This window comes from Sorex fumeus, unplaced genomic scaffold, assembly GCF_029834395.1.
Source record: "Sorex fumeus unplaced genomic scaffold, SorFum_2.1 ptg000265l, whole genome shotgun sequence".
Taxonomy (NCBI): domain Eukaryota; kingdom Metazoa; phylum Chordata; class Mammalia; order Eulipotyphla; family Soricidae; genus Sorex; species Sorex fumeus.
In genome coordinates this window covers 16,589,042-16,611,503 of record NW_026606322.1, presented here as the reverse complement: position 1 = coordinate 16,611,503, position 22,462 = coordinate 16,589,042, and the positions used below count along the sequence as shown (strand labels likewise).

Sequence of the window (22,462 nt, the reverse complement as noted above, 5' to 3'; positions counted from 1 at the left end):
CCCATTTTATTTCTGATATTCTCAGAAGTTGAAGCAGAATAAATCTGAAATTTTCAGGTGAAAATTATAACCAGCCATTAAGATTTTCAGGGGAAGGAAGGAAAGAGGAAAGGAAGGAGGTGGGGAGGGAGGGAAAAAAGGAGGGAGGGAGGGAGGGAGGGAGGAAGGAAGGAAGGAAGGAAGGAAGGAAGGAAGGAAGGAAGGAAGGAAGGAAGGAGGTGTGAGGAGGAAGGAATTAATTCTAGCTCACCTTATTAAAAATAGTGGGAAATTTACATACAGCTCTCAATCTTCAAACTTATGTACTGAATGGCTAATGTATGCAAAATACTGCAGTAAGAGAAAGCTCTTGCTAAGGCGGAGTTTTAAAAGCAAGAGGGAGAAGCAAGACAGACAAAATTTCTAAGAAGAGACACAATAAATTCTAAGCAAGGTAAGAGATGAAAGAAGGACCTAGCAGTTGTTGTTAGGTTACAAAGGAGAGCCAGTGAAGGAGAAAGGGCTGGTGGATGTTTTAAATGAGTGGGATATTTTGTTCTGACCAAGAAAGAATTAAAGTTTGCTGTAAAAATTATCAATGGTATCACTCTGCAACTGTAATAACTTACCAAATGGAATAGTCATGGGAAAAAAAGGAACTAGTGAGAAGAAAAATAGATTGGGAACTCACGTATATGATGCTCAAAAAATTCTTAGCAATTTAAATTTGGTGTGACAGAAAATAGGGAGCCATTACAAATTTGATTTGAAAAGAATGAAATGGCCCCAAGGAGGCTCAAGCAAGAGAGCTCCTATTGCTGTGGTCCCTTTTCCAGAGAAGCTGACAACTTGTAAGAGCAAGAGTTGATTTAATTTGGCGTTTCTCCTGCTACCTCAAAGTGTTGTCTGGGGCAGTGAATGCCTCTAAAGAAAGGCAGCATTAAGAGAATATAAGGGATGGAGCAGTCCCAAGACTGAACTTTAAATAAATGAATTTACTACATATTAAAAGGTATAATTTTTCAGTTCATAAAAAAGTTTGTTAGACTATAAAGACTTTCAGAGCTTACTTCTTCCTAATAAATAAAAATTCAGAATTTTTCAAGTGCATCTGCTTTTCCTCCTTTCATTAAAACTGGTTTCTTAAATAACAAATTATATTAGTAAAATAGAAATACTTTTAGAAGAAAAAGAGCAACAGAAATCATCAGGTTTGTTTGTATAAAGAAACACAGTTCCCTCTATACCTAATATTTTTTGGACAGCAACACCTTTAGGGAAGAAAAATACTTTTCATATTTTTTATTTTTTTAAAGAGCTGTCTTGATTATGTGTTCAGTTTCTGAGAGGCATCAGCAGATCATAAATTGCGGTTTGCCCAGGCAAACCACTTGGTCCCACAACATGAAATGTAACAGTTAATTTGGCATAAAAGAGGCACATGAGAACATTCAGCGGACTACGAAATAACTATCAGTAATGCAACTACAAATAGGAATGTCTTATTACATAACAGGAAGAATAATTAGTATTTTTAGAGGGTATAAGTGAGCAATCAAAAAGCTTGGCAAATTACCTAAAAGTTTTAAGTGACCAAATATTTGCATCAAATATAATTCCACCCAATAAAGATCTTTGTCGTTAAATGTTTTCACTAAAAGCATGAAATTAACATTTGCTCTCCTGTAGGTACCCCACTTTTGTCCATACAGAAGATGCATGTGCCTATCTTATACATGTGCACATACGAACACACACCCACAAAGGAGGAAAACAAGTGCTAATAATCTAAAAGTACTCCAGGCGATCACAACTGTCAGGATGTTATTTTTCTTCTAATGGGGAAGGAAACGTGTGGGTTTGTTTAACTCTTCAATCTTAGAATAAGGGGAGTACGAGGCAGGACTACAGGAGGAAGGTGATGAGTGTTTATCATGCAACATAGATACAACAGTAATAAAACCACCCTTTCAAGGGCTGGCCTGTTGGCCTGACGGTGACACACATTATGTTGCCATGCAGGAGACTCATAGTTCAATTCTCAATCTTGTTTTTTCATGCCCCGAATCAGAAAAGAAGTGAGGAAACACTGTAGATTGTGCCTTCAAATCAGAGGAAGGGAATTACGTATGTTACAACCATCATTATTTTACTGAAACGTGTGAACATAGTTCTCTGGCTCCTTTCTGCAACGATGCTACCGTGTCACTGGACCGTGTTCAAAGAGGAGAAAAGGTGCTACATCTTGTACAGCAGAAGCAAAAAAAAAAAGAAAAAAAACCCAAGAAAACAAACAAACCAAAAAAAAAAAAAAAGGAGGACAAGACAGGGCTTAAAGTTGTGTGAATAAAAGAAAAACACATCAATAAAATTACCCTAAATCAGAAAAGGATCTCTTCTTACATTGTAAGCTGAAGGAAGAATGGGTCAAGAGCAACCCCCAAGAATGAAGACCATGGCCTCCACCAGAACCATACTGCATGAAGGATAACATGTTTCCAACTAGATACCCGTCCTTGCTTACTCACCGAGTCCTCGACCCAGTGGTGGCAGATACCTTATTCAACGAAGACAACTGTTGGAGGTGCTGCAAACCCGAGTTTGCTACTGTTCAGTGGAAGTCACTATTTCCATAGACAGCTTTGGGTAACATCAGGTTAGTGCCAGGTCATGTTCCCCTTGAATAAGTTTAAACTGGTGAACACAAGAGTCAAGAGGACCTTGGATGCGAAAGGCATCATTCTTGGAAGTTGCCTACTCCATTTTGACCCTAATTGAGTAAAAATTAACAACAAAAAACTGAATCTCAATTGGGTACACACTACGGATCATAGTTCTTTTATTAACTAAATTACAGATACTTTGAATAAAAAACTTAACCGTAACAATCATTTAAAGGTCACTGATTTATTTCTCCCACACAAATAAAAACCATTGTTTTTCTTGTCTTCTCTTGAACAGTGAATCAAGGCCATGGTGCTTAAATACAACGAGTGCTTTCACATCTTACTGATCTCCGAAGAGTCCATCACTTCAGTTACTCTGGAAAATCAAAAAAATGAACATGTGATCACTATTCATGTCTACTTTTTATGCCATTTACAAGTTGATCCAGTAAAATTTTCTTCAATTGTTTCTGCTCTACATCTTTTAAAAAAAAGTATTTAATCTTAGATTTATAAAGTTGAGAGTCTGTTTAGTTTTGGGAAATGAAAGGTACAATGGCAAATGAGAACCAAATGAGAACAGAAACCAGCGAGGTGTGAGCATCTCCAGTTGCTGAAGTATCACAGGGAAAGTATCATAGGGAAGTACGTGTTTCCAACGTGAAACACAATATTCCTTCCCATTCACTTGGTATCTACAGTATTCACTTAATGCAGTGAAATAAACAGATATGAGGTCCAAGTGGAAGGGGACATGGCGCTACTGCTCCTGGGAAGGAGGTGACCCTCACTGACTGCCAAGGCAGACACACCACATTTTGAGCAGTTGTCAAAGAGAAGCTACATCCACACAGACTTCTAAAAATGATAATTTACTGAATTTCGAAAAGATGAATATTAGCAAAACTAAGAGAATTTCAAAGGTCAATACAGATTTCAGGTGCTATGAACACAAAAGTACAATGTTTATCTATACATACACACTGATACAATGTTCCCAGAAGATACTCCAGAAGAGAAAGTTAAAAAGGAAGATGTACTTAAGATGCTCGGACTTATTTTTTTTCTGAAAATGGAGGTTAGTGTCTTCGTATCATATAGAATGATACCGCAAGAGAAAAAGGAATGAAAAAACCAAAACAAAACCAAAAAAGAATACCAGTGTGTCAACATGGAAGAATCGTACCATAATTTCAGGTACAAATTCCTTTTTAATACATATTTTCCCCCTTTTAAGGCACGATTTTTCTTACAATTACAATTATTTCTCTAGAGAAAGGTGCTGGTTTAAAAAAACATGCATTTCTGAAATATAAAGGCTGGGATTATTTTATGATCTATGTATAAAAAATCCTAAGCATGTTTTAAAGCCTAAGCATGTATTTCAGCAATACACAACTGGCATGTTTTTAATCTTATGAAAAAATTAATTATACTCAGAGGACTATAATCTCTTGAGCTAAATGTTGCATTCTGCTGTAAAGGAAAGCAGGTACATAAGGGACTTGAAAACAGTAAAATAGAAAGTGAACTATTTACATGATCAAAGAATGACTGTACATAAAAAGGTATAAAAACATTTTTTGATAAGATCAAAAACACAGCTATTAAAATGTTGACAAAATTAACATCACAGCATGTTAAAACTTATTGAGTAAAATCACAATAAATGAATCAAAAATGAATGCTATGAGCACTCAATATCTCAGACTAATTTATCTTTACAAAACAATAAAATGCCTTTGAAATATCTGATAAAATCCAAGAGCTCTAAGTCCTGAGTCTAAAATAAAGAAGCAAATGCAGGAGTAATTAAATATTCCTTTTCTTTTTAAAAATTCTTTCCCCGAAGGTTAGAGCGAAGTTTCTTTTAGGAAAAGCAGAGATATTAGGTCCCTTTGGGTTGACTAGAACAACCAACACAAGCACAAAAGAAACTCTGTCAACATGATAAAGATTTGGGCCAGATTATCTAAGAATCTTATTAAAAAGCATCTGAAAGTTACAATCAGCAGCCACTGCGTCTATAAAGTTTTTCACACAGCTGTAATTTCTCTTTGCAGTATGATGGGAATTCTATTAGTGATACATCCTACAGATTTTATATGACCAGTTTTGTAAGTTTTAAGATTTATGCTTAGAAGAATACTTTTATGACTTGACAGTGTCCCTTTTATGTAGTTATTTGTATTCAAGTATTTTTTATTTAAAAAATAAATTTCAGCCCATTTTCTGTTTTCAATATTCATAATCTAATCAATCTATAATTGTATGTACATTTTGTACTTACCTTCATTCATCATTCCTTTTGGCTCTTTAAATGCTAAGAATTAGTAACAAGCCAAGCAGACAGTTAGTAAGGCCACAGGATTAGAAATACTTCTAAATAAACAATCATGGACTAATATCGTGAATAAATGAATATGCACTAATATCATGACAACTATTCTACAACTATAAAGCCAAGTTAAATTTAAGACTATAAATTGACCACAAGAGCCTTGCTGTGCATACTCCACAGCAGAAACTTAAAGTCAGCTGAAAATACAAAGACTAGGATTCAGTGACAGTAAGATGTTTAGGTCTTACTCTGTGGCAAAAGCTTGTCTTGAAATTTTACGTATGAGCATATGAAACTGTTTGGGATCCCTCTCTATCGAGAGGTGTTACACTTCATCTTGGTCATTATAAAAGGCAATCGTCTCCTCATCCAAAGATAACTTGGCTGAGTGCAAGCTCCTTGTGTAACACAAAAAAGAGCGTATTTTTCCAGAGGTGTGAAAATTACAAAGGCAAATACTCTTAACTATCAAACACTCAAGACAAGCTTAATTAAAAAAAAAAGGCCAAGATTTTCCTAAGGCATTTTTACTATTTTGGGGGCCAGTTCAAATTACGATCTGGTACTGAATTAAAAAGAATATGCAAGTGTGTAATAACCACATACCATTAAGGGGTTCCTCTACAGCTTTCTGGAAAACATTTAAGATATATTTACATAATAGAAATTTATATCATATCCTTTTATATTAAAAACTATAAACATTAATATTCAAACTATACAGCAAGTAGTGAACCTTAAGAGTCTTAAAAAATATGACAGCAAAGGTTAAAAAAGCAAAACTTGCCAAATCTACTTAAGAGTTCAATAATAGCTATTATTCTTCTCAAGATACATTTTTCTATACGAACTCCCTACACCATTCTGTCTCAGTTCAAGTAATCCTAACTTTTAAAAATCATTAGCATGCAAAAATAAGTAGCAACACTATACGATATTAGTAATATCGATAAACAAGAGAGGTGAGCAAAGCAGAATCATTTTAAGTCATGCAAATCAAACTTTGTTACAGGGAAAGGAAATGTGTTAGGATTTAAAGGCCCGAGGGCTGGATTATCTCTAAAAGAGGCACAGTGAAGATTGCTGGCTCTGCGTGATCAATGTCCCCAAAGCACCAATCTTTTCAGAATAAACACAAGTGGCAAATCACTGCTCCTCTCCTGCTGCCACCTGAATTTCTGACCTATCTGTTGAAGCTTACTGGACTTTATTTTTTTAAAATTTTTATTTTTATTAGTGAGACACCATGAGGTACAGTTGGAGACTTACAAATATTGGACTTTAGAGAGAGAAGTCTTGCTTCTGACATTCTGGATGGAGCCCTCACTAATCCTTTAGAGAGAGATGAGTACAATATTTTTCTTTGAAGATCTTCTTTCCATAGAACAGTTAATGGGCTGGCCACCATAATGCTTCTATTCATAAAGGTGATTTTTAGAAAACCATTTGCCTCATCAATCCCTCTTCGTTTCTTTCTGAAATTTGCTTTTGTTTGGAATTTTCTTAGATAGTTTACAAAGGTTCCAAGATACAATAGTCCTTTACAAAGGTATTCAAGATACAGTAGTCCCTCCTGTTCAGACTTAATAGTTTCGGTAACATCTACTCATTCACACTCCGAAAATATTATGTACAGTAAGATATCTTGATACCATATTTGCATACTTTTAATTATAGTGATATTGTTGCACTTGTTCTATTTTATTTTGTTGCTAATCACTGTACCTAATTTGTAAGGTAAAATTTCTAAAATGGGGAAAGAGAGAGAGAGAGAGAGAGAGAGAGAGAGAGAGAGAGACAGACAGACAGACAGACAGACAGACAGACAAAGACAGACAGAGACAGAGAGACTGAGACACAGAAACAGAGAAGGGAACCTGGGGGCATTGGTATTAGGAAATTTAGGCTGGTGAAGAAATGGGTGTTTAAACATTAAATGACTGAAACCAAATCATGAACAACCTTGTAACTGTGCATCTCACTATGATTCAATAAATAAAAATGTAAAAAACTTGAAAAGAAAATGAAGAAAAGAATTTCCAAGAAGTACACATACATAGGAAAAATAGTATGAATAAAAAATTGTATCTGATAAAAGTTTTAGGCAGCCACTGGAGTTCTTGTAAAATATCCCCCATGTAATGGGGAAGGCCACATTGCCACATGGGAGATGAACCTGGGAGATGAGTCCAGAGTCACGTCCATAAACCACCGCCAGCGCCATGTAAGCTCTGTCACAGGCCACGATAGAGACTCATAAATAAATCTTGAGAGAGATCAACAAGATGCAGAGATTCTTCCAGATGACATGCAAGGCTGAGTCACCCAGGAGACACCTACGGGGAGCAGGTAAGCCCAGCACCTGCCCAAATAGAGTCCTGACAATCTCTGCCATACTCTTGGAGAGCCCAGCAAGCTACCAGGAGTATCTCACCCACACAGTGACGTATTCGATATGCCAAACACAGTAACAATTGTCATAATGGAGACGTTAGTGGGCCCGCTCAAGCAAATCGATGAACAACGGGAGGACAGTGACAGCGACGGTGACTTAGAGACAAACTGCACTGCTCCAAAAAAGCCTCATCCAGAAATTTAATCTGTCGAAAAACTCGGATATACAGGTTTTGTTAGTGAAATCTCTAGGCTCTCAAGGAGGTGAGGATGGGCTCCCTTCACCCCCACCCCATCTCCCTATATTTTCAGAAGCCACAGCAGTCACGTACACACCACCAAACAACACCCAGTTAAAAAATTAACTGCAGTTGTATCACCTTTTTAAAAACTTTGAACCTTCTGGATTGACACTTCAAATTCTAGAACAATGATAAACCAGAAGTAGCAAACCAGATTGGATGGGACGTAATGTAGAAGGCATCCAATCTCAATTAACAAAATATCAACATAAAAGGCTTAACCTGTAACAACACCTTTGAAATCTCTTATGCAAGTCTTAATAGCTCCATAGTGAGATACATAATCTTCACTAATTATCTTATAAGGAAACATTTTTGGATCACTCTTTTAGCGAATTATAACAAGCAATATAAATTAAATTATTGAGGGCCCAATGTAGGGGCAGGCTTTAAGGGATGGTTGGAAAAAAATGAAGATAATGGTGGTGGGAAGGTGCAATGGTGGGATTTGTGTTGGTTTATTGAATGTCTGTAACAAATAATAATGAACAACTTTGTAAACCACAGTGCTTATATGAGGTCATGGTCATGATCACGATCACGATCATCGATTGTCTCGAGCAGGCACCAGTAACGTCTCCTTCTACCTAGCCCTGAGATTTTAAAAGAGCCATTTCAATACTCTTTCAGGATTAGGAAGATGAGACCCATCATTGTTGCTGGTATTTGGCATATTGAGTACGACACGGGAAGTTTGCCAGACTCTGCCGTGCGGGCAGGATACTTTTGGTAGCCTGCCAGGTTCTCCAAAGGAAAGGAAATAAGATGTCGTGCAGCATCGAATGCAGTATATATAAGGTATATATAAGGTATAAGGGTAAAATAATTTTATTTTTTATTAAAAAAGGTTCCACTCCCACATGTTTCACTAGTCTTCTCACTCCAAAAACCACTCACGGACATATTCCTGAAACAAAATGTCTTGCTAAGACCATACCGAGGATGAATGTGATTGAACACAGTAAAAAAAACCTTCCTGTAAGTATTGAGTATTTGAGGCACAGTAAGGAAAACTGCCCCAAGCTCATCTTGCTGGTGCCCTAAGCTGCCACCTGAAATACACAGTGGTCTATCTTTGTCATCAGTCTCTCCTTGCCCCAAACATGGGAACCAGTTTCCAATAACACCTAGGTTGTGACTAGTTGAACCATCCGGGAGACTGAAGAAACCGGCCTTGTGAAAGAAATATCAATGAACATCTGTGCTGGTCATCAACTTTTATATACGTCTGGGTGGTAAATAATTTCTAAGCAAGTGCCTGGCTTTGGAAAAGAGGCACTGGAGGAGGCAATCCTATACTGGCCATCAACCTTGTTGTGTAGAGAAATGTAAGAAGTCTGTATGTCAGAAGCTTATGAGTCATCAGGAGAATGGAGCTTCCTTATGGTGCTCACTTGAGAAATTGTACACAGTGTCTTGTGGCAAACAAAGAAATGTTTGCTACAGGAGGCTGGCTGCAGTCATGGGCAGGCACGTTGATTTCCAGCACCCAGCTGACACTAACAAGTTAAAAAGCAGGGAGAAGAGTCCAAGGATGAGGTTCAGGTAAGACAGCATATGCCTATCAGCCTGAATTCATTCATTCTCTGGCACTGCATGGTCCCCTAAGGACCACTGGGAGTGGCCCTACTAAAGAAATAAACAGCTCAAAAAACAATTAAACACCTCGAGTGCACTCTTTCACAAAATTAAAAAAAAATTGCTGCAAATCGTGGTCCAAGCCCAGTTAGGATTCTAAGAAATAGCTTGCCTGGGAAAGTGATGGGGAAAAAAAATTCTTTAAATAGCAATTATCCTGAAGCCCTTAGGACAAAACTTACATTCCTTTGCTGCTTAAAATTGCAATCGAATTGGTCATTGTAAAGTGAACAATCAACAAGATAACCAAACTATTGCCCATAGAACTAAGGTGGGGTGGGGTGGGGGTTGCAGGAGGATAGTCCTTAAGATTCAGGTTGTTAGTAGTAAGTCTTTGGTTATTTGAATGGGCACTTAATTGCCTGTCTTCATTTTTAGAATAAAATCTATGGGGTCTTTGAATCAGTCAATGTGTTTGTATGCATGTATGGAAAATTGAAGAAAATATCCTAAAAAGGGTATTTGATTACAATCAAGCTGATATTGATACAGGTTTATTTAGCTTGGTTTTCTCTCTGTTGAAAGGATATGTTTCTTAGATTACTGGTCTGCTACTATCAGGAAATTATAATCAGAGGACCTTTACCTTTCATGTAAACTATGGCTTAAACAAACAAAAAGACAACACTGGAGCCCAGAGAGTGCTCAAGTGACATGCCTAGCACCAGGGTGGACCTGAATTTGATTCACCCACTGAGGGTGAACTCTATTAAAAAAAATCATGTGCTTTGTTTTTATCATGTATTTGATTAAAACCCAAGTCTAGGGTCAGAGAGCTAGTATAGTGGGTAGGGTGCCTGTTTTAGTTGTAGCTGTACCTGGCCAACCCAGGTTCAATCCCTGCAATCACTTATGGTTCTCCAATTCCCACCAGGAGTGATCCCTAAGCACAGAATCAGGCGCACTGAGCACCACAGAATGTGGCCAACATCCCCCTGCCCTCAATCAGTCTCTTTTTAAGGCATTTTTTTTTAATTATTCCCCCCCCCCCCCCACCCCTTCCCTTCATGGTGGTGGAGATGGTTTTGACAACCAGGGATCATGTACATGCCTAAAATGGCATATGCACATCTGGTTCCAGTGTTCACTGGAGTCATACTTAGCTATTAGTTGCAGAGCCACACAAGATCAGTCTAGTGATAGCACTTGCTGGGCTGCACTCCTGATCTCAGAGTTTCCATTTTTTAAGTTGCAAAGTTTTTCAGTTACAGTGTTCGCTGGGGACAATACAGCTCATTTACAGTGTATGCAAATGTGCTCATCATGGATAGCATTCTTCAAACTGTGGAGCTTGTGCAGATCGTAGTGCTTACAAGAGTTGCTGTGGTACTCACATACGATCACCAAGGGGCCAAACTCCGAGACAAGGTGTTCACCTGGTTGGGATGGGTCAGAGATTGTGCACAGGGCCTGAAGCAATAGTACAACAGGAAGGGCTCATGCCTTGCACACAGCTGACCTGGGTTTAATCCCTGATATCTCATATGGTCCCCGTGTACTGTCAGGAATAATTCCTGAATGCAGAAAGAAATAACCTCTGAGCATCACTGGGTACGGGGGGGGGGGGGGGGAGAAAGAGAGAGAGAGAGAGAGAGAGAGAGACAGAGAGACAGAGAGAGACAGAGAGAGACAGAGAGAGAGAGAAAGGGTAGAGAGAAAAGAAAGAGAAGCAGTGAGAGAGAGAGAAAGAGAGACAGCGAGAGAGTGACAGAGAGAGAGAGAGAGAGAGAGAGAGAGAGAGAGAGAGAGAGAGAGAGAGAGACACTCTGCACATCCATTGCAGCACTCAGGGGTCCCCAACAGCAGAGCTTCTGGGACTGAGCTGGGCCCAGGCTGGAGGGGTATCCAACTCAACAGTGTTCAGGGCTGACTGCTGGCATTATGTTCAGGATCCCATCTGGCAGTGCCTAAGGAACCATATGGAATATGAGGGATCAAGCCCTAGGCTGGCCACGTGTAAGACAAGTGCCCAACCCACTGTCCTAATTCTCTGGCCCCGAGGCAGGATCTCTGCCACTGATCTATCACCTAGAACACCCTAAACCACAGTTTAAAGAATCAGTATGTAGTAAAAGAAAGCACCGATTTGAACAGCTGAATGTGAATTTTTATCCTGACTACCAGGAACATGCGTGTGAGCACCACTTAACATTTTTCTCATCAGGAAATAAAGAATACTGATACAGAAGCTCTTCTACTTGCAACTGACAAACTATTTTTTTTAAAGAAACTCTTCTATTTTAATAGAATTGTGAGTTCATTTGTTGAAAAGTGCAAGCGAGTAAGCTTGCAGTTACAAATATATTATCTATAAAATTCATTTCCAGGGATAAGAGCATGAGAGCTTCTTAAATTTATTTCCAGAGATAGGAGCAGAGAGCGCCTCAATTAAACCAGTGTTCTTTTCATATAGATTCTATGTCACACGTCTTGAAATGAAAGAATAATGCTTTATGTCACTGAGCCATCTCCAGAGCTCCAAGTCTTCGTTTTCTTTTGCAAGCATACATGCTATCTGGGTACTGGAACCTATGAAATCAACTGATGTTCTAAGATTTACAGCAGTTAGTGATGGTTACCCACGCAACTTAATTCCAACACCACACCCAACACCTGTGTACGGATGTCCTTCTGCCAAGGACCCCAATGCCCTTTCAACCGCCCTTGCCCCAACAAAATTGTGTGGACCAGTTGTCCTCTTGTGCTGCATTGGAACCTTTGTGGCTACCTTGTTGTGTACCTTTACATCCCACATGTGAGCGGCTGGAGCAACAGAACAGGAAGGAGGCCTCCCTTACATGTGGCTAACCGGGACTTGACCCCTAGTACCCAATATGGTCCACCTGGGCCTGGTGGGAATGACCCTTAGAGTACAGACAGGGATAAGCACTGGCACTTCTGAATGTGGCCCTCCTCCAAAGAAGTTCCACACATGAGAAAGATCATTCTATATCTTTTTCTTCTTCCTATATTCTCCATTTTTAAACTGTTTGTTATTTTTTGATGAATTTTCCTCAAATCCGAATGAATCAAAACAGAACATTTTAATTTACTTAGGTATATTTGTTATGTTACATTTAATTGAAAGAATCAAGTGGTAACACATTTCTTTACAATGTAATTGTATGAAATTATCCCCCAAAAGAAAATACAGTGTGCTCTTATGTGTGTTAAGTATGTGTGTCTGTGTGTCTGTGCGTGTGTGTGTGTGTGTGTGTGTGTGTGAGAGAGAGAGAGAGAGAGAGAGAGAGAGAGAGAGAGAGAGAGAGAGAGAGTGAGAGTGTATTAACGCCTGCTGCAGAATACAGAAGACTTTCCTTGAACTTCTGTGGAAAAGTGAGCAGATGGTAAATCCACAGAAAACTCAAGGCACATGCATAGTAGTTTTTTGGTTCCATTTTATCATTGGGTTGACTAAGATGTGAATTCTCCCAGTAGTTGTGACTGACACATACAAATTTATTATCTACAAAATGCAACTTCTAATAAAGTTCTAAGAACTTCTAACAGTAAAATAGTGCAAACCTTTGGTCTTTTATTTCATGCCCAGCATAGTGACAACCTTATGCCACCTAGTAAAGAAACCAGAGACATGGGATTGAGATCAGAGCATCACGTTGCCTTTAAGAAGGCAAAAATACAGAAAGAAGCAGTTTGCACTCTATGGGCATCCTTCAAGCAGGGCCATCATTAAGTTAAGTGTCCCTATGATTCAGGATGGCACAGGATGGGTACTGAGGTTGACACGAAAAGGGAGAATTTCCTAGGAGTTTTGGCTCCAGCTTTACAACAGCACAGAGACCTGATATATCCCACAGAGTAACTGTTCCTAGCAGAATGCAGAGAACATTTTATCCAGAGGTGAGTGGGTAGGGAAATCTGGCTGCTAATAACTCATGAATCTTGATGGATAACCATCTGTGCTGACAACTGGGAAGTTATAAAGAAATTAAACCCATGACTTAGATTCTGGTAAGATGAGTGTTAAATCATGAGCCATGAGTAGAAGCTTCTTGGGCTGAGATATTTTGAAGATATCTGGACCCACCTGGGAGACCTTGGTAAATGACCCTTCAGTACAGTGAATTGGGCGTAGAGAAAGAGTGGGGTCCACTGCACCTGGAATGACTTACTGCCAGGCTTTCCCTTGAAGTAAGTCACCGAATAATGAAGAAATAACAGTCAAATGATTTCTAAACAATCCCCAAGTAACTGCCTAAGAAGTCTAGGGTCATTTACTGGAGTTTCTCATTGGTAAAAATTTTGCAGAGTAATCCTATAGACTGTCCCCTTTGAGTGAGGGTTGAAATATGCCCTGTTTAGTGTAGATACTACATCTGGCCCAATCATGCTTCCTTTGTGGCAACGCAAACCAGGTTGCCACACTAAGAAGCTGAGTACTCTACTAGATATCCCAGAGAAGCAGACAGAAAGAGGTCCACTTTCAAAGGCAAAACCAGGCAAAAGGGAAAATACAACGGGATGGAAGTTTCATCATTTCTAAAACTTGCAGGCATTAGAATTAATAAAAAAAGAAAATGGAAGTTTGTTTGTGTATACTTACATACACGATTGCTAATCTGCTTTGAACAAAATGAAATACTTTCATTTGACTGGCATATGGGCATTAGGTCATATTGGATGAACAGGTAATTATATTAAAGTCAGGAAGAGAATGTCCAGTTCTTATAAGGCATTTTTCTGCTTAAATATTTTAGTTTAGCTTTTCTACAAAGAAAACCTGCCCACTTTTTTTTTTTTTGCCATGCCCTTCCCCTTAGGGTAATCTCAGATCTGCTGTCAACGCCCATAGGTTTATTTCTATTTCGTCTGTTAATCAATTTTGCATTCTTCTACAGCACAAGTTGGTGAAACCATCCAATGCATATATTTTTTCTTCTGACTTAAGTTTTTTTTATATTTCTAATTTTTAAAAAATTTATTAATTTATTGAATCACTGTGGGAAAAGTTACAAAGCTTTCCGGTTTAAGTTTCGGTCATGCAATCATCAAACACATTTCCCTTCACCAGTACTTATTTTTCACCAAGAAGAACCCCAATATACCTCCCTCCCAACCCTCCCAACGCCTGTGAGGCAGATGAATTCTAGTTAACACTCTATCTACTTAAATTAGATTCACTGTTTCGACAAAAGATGCACTATCATTATGTAGAGTTTACACCCCCAAATCAGACCTGTTGAAAAGATATTCTGAAATAATTTGTTTCTATAGCTGGTTACAAGAATCAAATGATGATGCACGGCCGCAATAGCGGCCGCGTGATTCTGGATTTCTGGTATTTTACTTATTAAGCCTGGACGTATTTCTGCCGAGAGTCAGATAATTATAAGACTGGTTTCTGTGGCTCTAGAGCTGCTCGTGCAGGGTGGGGGGGCAACTCGTGACCTCGGTAGGGCGTGAAGGACGAGCCCGGAACGCCCCCCTTCCCATGAGGTTTCAGTCGCCCCCGTCATGACCGGCTCATACCTGGCTTTCCAAAAAGCTCCGAGGCGGCTGCCATCTTGCTGTTCAGAGGAAAAAAGGCAGAAGGGAGCAACCTCCTTTTCCCTCCAGGCAGGCATGGTGGCATGGATTAACGCATAGTCCATTCACTTTACTGCCACAAACTGCCGGGTGCTGCATTAAGTCCTTATGCTTCTGGAGCCATGGCAGTGCCGGAGAGCTGCTCGTGGGGGGCAACTTGTGGCCTCGGTGAGGCATGAAGGACGAGCCCGGAACGCCCCCTCTTCTGATTTAGTTTACCTCCCAAAATCCCATCAACTTCCTTCTATTCTTAAGCTATACAATCACCAACATAAAGATGTGGAAGTGAAGGGAAACGGCCACTGCCTAGGCTTTCACCACAGACCAGTATCCTGTGCTGCAGACATCACCAAGTCCCATCTCACTTTAGGGACCATCTATTGGAATCTGCGGTGAGATGTCTAGGAAGGGGGCACTGCTCTATTCCTGGGGTGAGGGGGATCTACTCAGTTCTCACTGGGATCTCGCCATGCCTCAAAAAGAACCTGCTTGAAATATGTACTACAAGCTTTGAGGTGTAGCAGCAGTATTCCATGAAAGCAGTTTATAGCAATGCAGGCTTATCTTGTTCAACAAGACTGAAATAAACAACCTAACTTAATAGTTAAAGAAATAACTGAAAGAAAAGAACAAATAAAAGTATACATTCAATAGAAAGAAAAAAGTAGTAAGTTCAAGGAGAAATGAATAAAAAGAACCTAAAAAGACAATAAAAAGGACAATTAACTAAAGAGCTGTATTTTAAAACAACAAAATTAAATCAACTTTAGCTAAACTCATTAAGAAAGGGGATTAAAGACATAATACAGAATGGAAGGTCCCTGTCTTTTATCCAGTCAACCCTGGTTCAATCTCTGGCATCACATATGGTCCCCTTAAGAACATTATGGGTCACTCCTGAGTGACAAACAGGCCCTGAACACGTCCAGGTATGCTCCTTGACCCAAAAGAGAAAATCAAAATATCAGAAATAAGGCCAGAGAGATAGTACAGAAAGGTGGGCTCATGACTTGCACACCTGGGTTTAACCCCTGATTCCTGGCAACCCATATGGTTCCCTGAGCACTGCCAAGAGGGAATCTCTGAATGCAGAGCCAAGAAAAAGACCTGAGCACCTCTGGGTGCAGCTGCCAAACAAAATAAGAACCCCAAACTGGAAATTAAGAAGTTAGAGCAGTACCATGGACATTTCATCAAATGAAACTAAGATACAAAGTAAGGGAATAGATGAAGCCAAAACACATACTTGATCTCTGACTATAGAAGCTTAATTGACAAAGGGCCAGGGGAAATGATGAAAGGTTCAGTGGATGGTTGCCAAAGGACATTGGCATTTGGGTTTGGTTACAGATGTTTTGGAGACGTGTGAAAGTCTACCACTAAAACATATACAATCTTGTAAATCAGTATCACCACAAACACACAACTATATCCGTACGCCAACAAACTGGAAAACCCAGAGGAAATGGCTTAGTTTCTTGAACTATATTCTTTCCTAGATGAAATCAAGAGGAATAAGAAAATCTGAACATACCGATAACAAAGAAACAGACAGTTTCCTTCAAACTAAAAAGTCCAGTACCAGTCCAGAAGTCTTCAGTGCTGAATTCTACCAAACATTTAGAAAAGGTCTACCAAATATCCTTCTATTACTCTAAAGGGAAAAAAAGGGGGGGAGGGAGGGAACAGATCTGAATTCTTTTTACAAATCATGATTACTCTGATACCACAGGCAAAATTTGCACCACACACCCAGATACCTTCCACTATCCCTTCCCCCATATATATGATCAAGCACCACCCTCAAAAAATCCTAATTAATCTCTGGTGAACACTGATACAAAAATCCCCAATAAAATATCAACAAACTATACTCAACAGCACATTAGAAGATCAAAAAACAAGATCAACTGGGATTTATTCCATTAATACAAATATGGTTCAGCATATGTAAAAAATAAGATATCACATAAAAAAGAAAGATAGGATCATCTCTATAGAAGCAGAAAAATATTTAGTAAGATTCAGGATCCATTCATAATAAAAATCAACGTGGGCAGACAAAGAATATACTTAAAACACAATTAAGGCCATGTATACATAAGCATAATTAAGGTCATATAACATTAGCCCACAGCTAATGTCATATACAAGAGTGAAAAATTGAAGGCTTTTCTCTAAGATGAGAGTCAAGAGAAGAATGAGCACTCATCACTATTATTTAACAAAATAATGGATGTTCTGGTAAAAGAAATCAGGCAAATAAAATATATAAAATACATTCAACTTGGAATGCAGAAATTGACAACATTCCCTCCAGCAGTGGATGAGAGTTCCTTTTTTACCACATCTACACCAATGCAGATCAGTACTTCCCACTGCTGCTGGGAATGCTGTCTGGTCCAACCCCTATGGAAGATTCTCAATAAACTTAAAATTGAGCTGGCGTATGATCCAGCAATTCCACTTTTGGGCATTGATGCCCAGGACAGAAAAACATTCATTCAGAGCAACATATTCACACAATTATTCATTGCAGCACTCAGTACAACAGCTAAGATTTAGACTCATCCTAGGTGTCCAATATCAGATCCGTGGATCATGCAGATGTGGTTATATACACAGTGGAATACTAGGTATTTGTAAGGCATGATGAAATCATGCAATTTGTTGCAACATGGAGGGAACAGAGGGTATCTTGCTAAATGAAGTAGGCCAGAAGAACACACACAGGATGGTGTCATTTGTATGTGGGGTATTTAGAGTCACGGGATAAGGACATACCACGGTTTAAGTGTGTATTTCCAGATCACCCTTGGGCCCAGAGTATAGGAAGGAGAAGGAAATAGAGTGAAGGGGAAGGGGAGAAGAGACAGGTGAGAAGCAATGGGAGCAGGGGTAAAGGGAATTCAGGTACATCGGTGGTGTTATGGAATGACGGAGCTAAATGTCCAAACTACATAGTCAACAACACTGAAATCATGAAACCCAAACTTTAATAAACAAATATAAAAGATGCCTGCAAGATGTCAGGCTGGAGATGGGGTTAGGAGAGGGGTCCTGGGAACACTGATAAAGAGAAGTTGACATTGGTGGTGGGATTGGCAATGGAACATTGTATGTCAAAAATTCAACAAAAATCCACCATGAGTTATGAAGTAGAATAACTTGTAACTCACAGTGTTTTAATAAAACAAAATTGGGGGGGGGGGAAGAAATAGAACTGTTACTATATGTATGTGGCATAATATTATACACCAAAAATTTTAAGGACCACTAAGACCTACTGGATATAAAAAACAAATAAAGGAAGTTTAAGGCTGCAAAGTCAATGTACAAAATTATAGGCACCTTTGCTCTAGATACAATAAACTAGCAGAAAGGGAAATGAACTAAAATATCATTTATAGTTGCAATAAGAATATATAATACTTAGACATATATTGAACAAAGAAAAAAACCTATACACTGGAAAGAAATGGAAGATGACACAAAGTAATGTAGAGACTTTTACATTCTCACTGACTTTAAGATCACTATTGTTAAAATGGGCAAATTACCAAATACACAAATTCAGTGCAATCCTTATTAAGGCCAATGGCATTTTTCACACACACACACACACACACACACACACACACACACACACCAAAAAAGAAATTCTAAAATTTGTGCAGAACCATAAAAAACCTTAGAGCCAAACAATTCTGAAGGGGAAAAAAGACCCAAAATGAAGTATCAAGCTTCCTGAATTCAAATAAGACAAAACTGTTGCTGGAATATAAACAGGCAAACCAATTATGGCATAGAATCACAAGCCCAGGAAAAAATAATACCTCTGCATGTATAGGCAACTAATTTATGACAACACAGCCAGTAATACACAATGAAGAAAGAAAATCTTTTCAAGAACAGTGCTAGGAAAACTGGTTACACAATACAAAAGAATCAAACTAGCTAATAATCTCCCACCATCTACAAAAAATTAAAAAGTTAACTCTGGGGAATACCTCAGTGGTTGAGAACACCTGCACTGCAAACATGAGGTCTTGAGTTCAATCTCTGGTGCTGTCACATGTGTCAAACTTGATCCAGACACCTTTGCTCTTTATGCCCTGTAGTTCTGCTGACTATGACCCCTGCCTGGCACTGAAAATGATTCCCAGCTGCACCAAAGCCTGGTGGTTTGAACTACACTGAAAGATGTATGAGCACTTCTTCACACAGACATAAGAGCGACTCCTAGCAAGTATCTGTGGGGACCCCTGGCTAGCAATAACAACCAGAATATGCATGAGGACCAACAAGTACAGAGTGTGACTTCTGGTGAGGCCATGTGTAAGAACCACTATGAAACCAGTGCAGCCTCCGAAATCACCAGCGTCAGGGTACAATACCCCAACCTGATGTATGACCCCCCAGTGTGGCTCGTCACGACTACAACACAAGCAGCAACAACAGTGGGGGCACGAAAAGGGGGAAACACATTTTTTAATTAAAAAATTAAAAATGCATCAATGATTTAAACATAAGACTTGAAGCCATAAAACACACAGAAGAAAACAGAGGTGACAAGCATTGGCCATCAGTCTTGATGCCTTTGTGGACTGATTTCCACTATAAAACAAAAAGAAAAAGAAAGAGACAGGACTCTAGTTCTGCACAGTGTATTAATAAGACAAAAAAAGACTACTGAATAGGAGATACTTACAAACAAATAAGAAAAGGGGTTAATATACAAAACATGTAAATAAGTCATATAACTCAAGAACAACACAAATACAACCCGATACAAAAATGGACAGAGGATCTAAATAAGTGTTTCACCAAAAAAAAGACATAGACTATAGAAGACACACGCAGAGATTTCTTCATTGCTCTTCCTTAGGAAACAAAATTAAAAACCAGTAAGATTTTACCTCCTCCTGTTAAAGATAAAGAAGCTGTGGCAAGGAACAAGGAAACAAAACTTGCCACTTTCAACAATATGAATAGACCTTGAGATTATAGAATGTGAAGTCAGGAGAAAAGTAAATACGGTAGGATTTCATTCATGTTCAAGATAAAGAAACAGAGCAAATGGACAAACAAATCCAACAAATCCTCATGACTCTTACAACACAATGGTGGTTTCTGAAGAGAGGTTCAGGGTGGCGGCAGAATAAACAGAAGGGGTATACTGTTGATGGATGGTAACCAGATTTTTAATAGATAACGGTGATAGATCTTCAGGTATGCTATGGGCATACCTGTGCTGTGTGCCTGAAATTTATTATTGTTATAAATTTATATTACCTCAAAGAACAAAAAAGAAAAGAAAAGACAACCCTTTCAGTTAAAAATCTCTTTATAAACTTTTAAGTTTTTGGAGGTAGGGAGGGAGAACAACTTGTAATGTGGCCCAAGATAAAGCCTGTATGTAATCTCTTTTGTTTTTAAATTACAACTAGTAATATGGAATGATTTTCCCTTTTCCCTTGGTCTCTCTTTGCCCTATGGGGCCAGGTTCAGATTATACCTAGATCATGATCCAAAACCAACCATGAGAGGGTGAAGGGGGTTTAGGAAACTGTATAATGGAAACTACAATGTACTTTGGAGGAAGAAAAAGTGCTTATAATATCAGGGATAAAGGAAAATTAATCATAGTTCAGAATATATATTTCTAGCAATTTTATACTTATTAATGTAGTATATCAATTTGACATTAAGTCTGTTATTTTTGAGCACACAATATCATGTCATATATACAAATCAAATATATCAACAGATGCAGCAATATATAAGAATCAGCTTCCTTTGGTAGAGATAATAACCAACATTCCTACATATAAGCTTTCCTGTTACGTGTATCAGAAGTCAACACAATCTTAAGCAATCATTTATTCTATCTCATTGCTATTAAGAAAACAAACACCAATTTTAAAATAGAATTAAATCTATTCATGCACAGGTCACAAAATAACTTCAATGCAAATTAATAGTACAATAAGAAAAAACAGTTCAACTCAATATTTCAATTACCATTTTTCAGTCTAAACAATCAAATTATCATTCCCAATCCATTAAGAATTTGAACTTACCCTAGGAGGTTGTATAGTTTTCTGATTGGAAGCTGGTATAATAAAACACAAGAGTTAATAAATAAGAAAAACTAATGCAGTATAGTATTCAATTTTAAGATAAAACAATCAGGGCTAATGCTAGAGGTATCAAAAACTCCACTGAAAGAGTTCCAGCTTACTCTATAAAAACACAAAAATTCTGATTACATGCATTGATAGCATAAAGTGCTAATTATCACCAACATTAAATAATATACTGATTTTCTCACTTCTGCATGCAATATAGCCCTTCTCAATATAATTTTTAGGTTTGTGATGGGACGGGGCAAATGTTATCTTCTCCTCATTTCTACCACAGTGACTTTATCTCTCCCTACTCAGCCCACAGTGCCACTTCTACTTCATGACCTATGCTTAGCTCATTTTTGTAGCCTAGTTTTCTTCTAGGTATTACATAAGGGAAGGAAATTTGTGCTACCTCTGGAGGCAGTGCTCGTGGCTACTTGCGGCTCTGTGCTCAGGTGTCTGTCCTGGCAGTCCTCAGGGGCAGTACTCAGACGTGGGTCCAGGCTATGGCACCTGGGCCTCCCACATGCAGAACTCACTTGTCCCACTGAGCCAGTTCTCTGACCCCAGTCTTTTTAAGTGCTTCTATCTATCTAGTCTTTAAAGCTCCAGACAGACAAACTAAAGAAAATATTTAGAGATCACCCCAAATTTAAAGAATTATTCCTAGGTAGCTCGAATTAGCCACAGGAAAGCCTTTCTCTATATACTCCTTGGCTTTCATCAGAGTTATGCTTCTGACTGCATATAAATAAACAAGTTATAGAAGATGAAGGAAGAAAGTGACAAGAGGGAAAGGAGTTGTTCTAGTGTGAAGAGACTTTTTCACAAAAATAAAAACAAACAAAAAGAGCGCCAAAGTAGCCAAGAAGAAAAAACTCTTAAATACAGAATCAGAGTTCTATCCCTCAAATAACCTTCAGTCAGCAACATGTGAATCAATATGCAGAGGGTGCGTACACTAATAGATAGTACTGTGAATTGCACTGGCCTCTGGAGTGGGTGGGAGCCCTGGATTCTCGTACAAGCAGATAAGGGCAGGTTCCAGAGCTGCTTTGGTGTATTCTGCTATTTGTTCATTAAGATTCCTTGCCATCAACTCTATCTAGCATACAAAACTGATGGGAAACTAAGATGCAACCTAACCCAAAGGTTGCCTCAAACGGGGAAAAGGGCAACTGACTTGCCAGAAACAGTCCTGCCAAGTATGAAGAGGTAAAACAAAAACCAATCTGGAAAAGAGGTGATGGGAAAGGAAAGGTGAAAAAGAAACTAAGGATGGGGAAACGCAAAGCTTTAAGCTACAGGTGAGAAAAGCTATCCCTGTGAAGATGTAAATGAAATCTGAAGTAATGATGCACAGAGGAGGCTAAATTAGCTGCCTAGGAGGAAAGGACCTGAAAAGGGAGAAAGAAAGTAACTAACAGGAAAAGATTCTTGCTACTGAGAGGGCCACATGAGGAC

General features: G+C 38.7%; 1 protein-coding gene across 2 annotated transcripts in view; it reads right to left on the bottom strand.

The window, feature by feature from the left end:
• Positions 1–2,789: 2,789 nt before the first annotated feature.
• CD47 (CD47 molecule) overlaps positions 2,790–22,462 on the bottom strand; it is a 90,910-nt gene continuing 71,237 nt past the window's right edge. Inside the window, exons 8-11 of one of the 2 annotated variants that reach the window (XM_056109206.1) lie at positions 20,951–20,982; positions 5,593–5,617; positions 4,936–4,968; positions 2,790–3,021 (exon numbers count right to left, since the gene is read on the bottom strand). In XM_056109206.1, coding sequence (XP_055965181.1) covers positions 3,017–3,021; positions 4,936–4,968; positions 5,593–5,617; positions 20,951–20,982 — 95 coding nt within the window. In that variant the 3' untranslated portion in view covers positions 2,790–3,016. The remainder of the gene's footprint in view (positions 3,022–4,935; positions 4,969–5,592; positions 5,618–20,950; positions 20,983–22,462) is intronic. The other variant, XM_056109207.1, reaches the window with a different exon arrangement.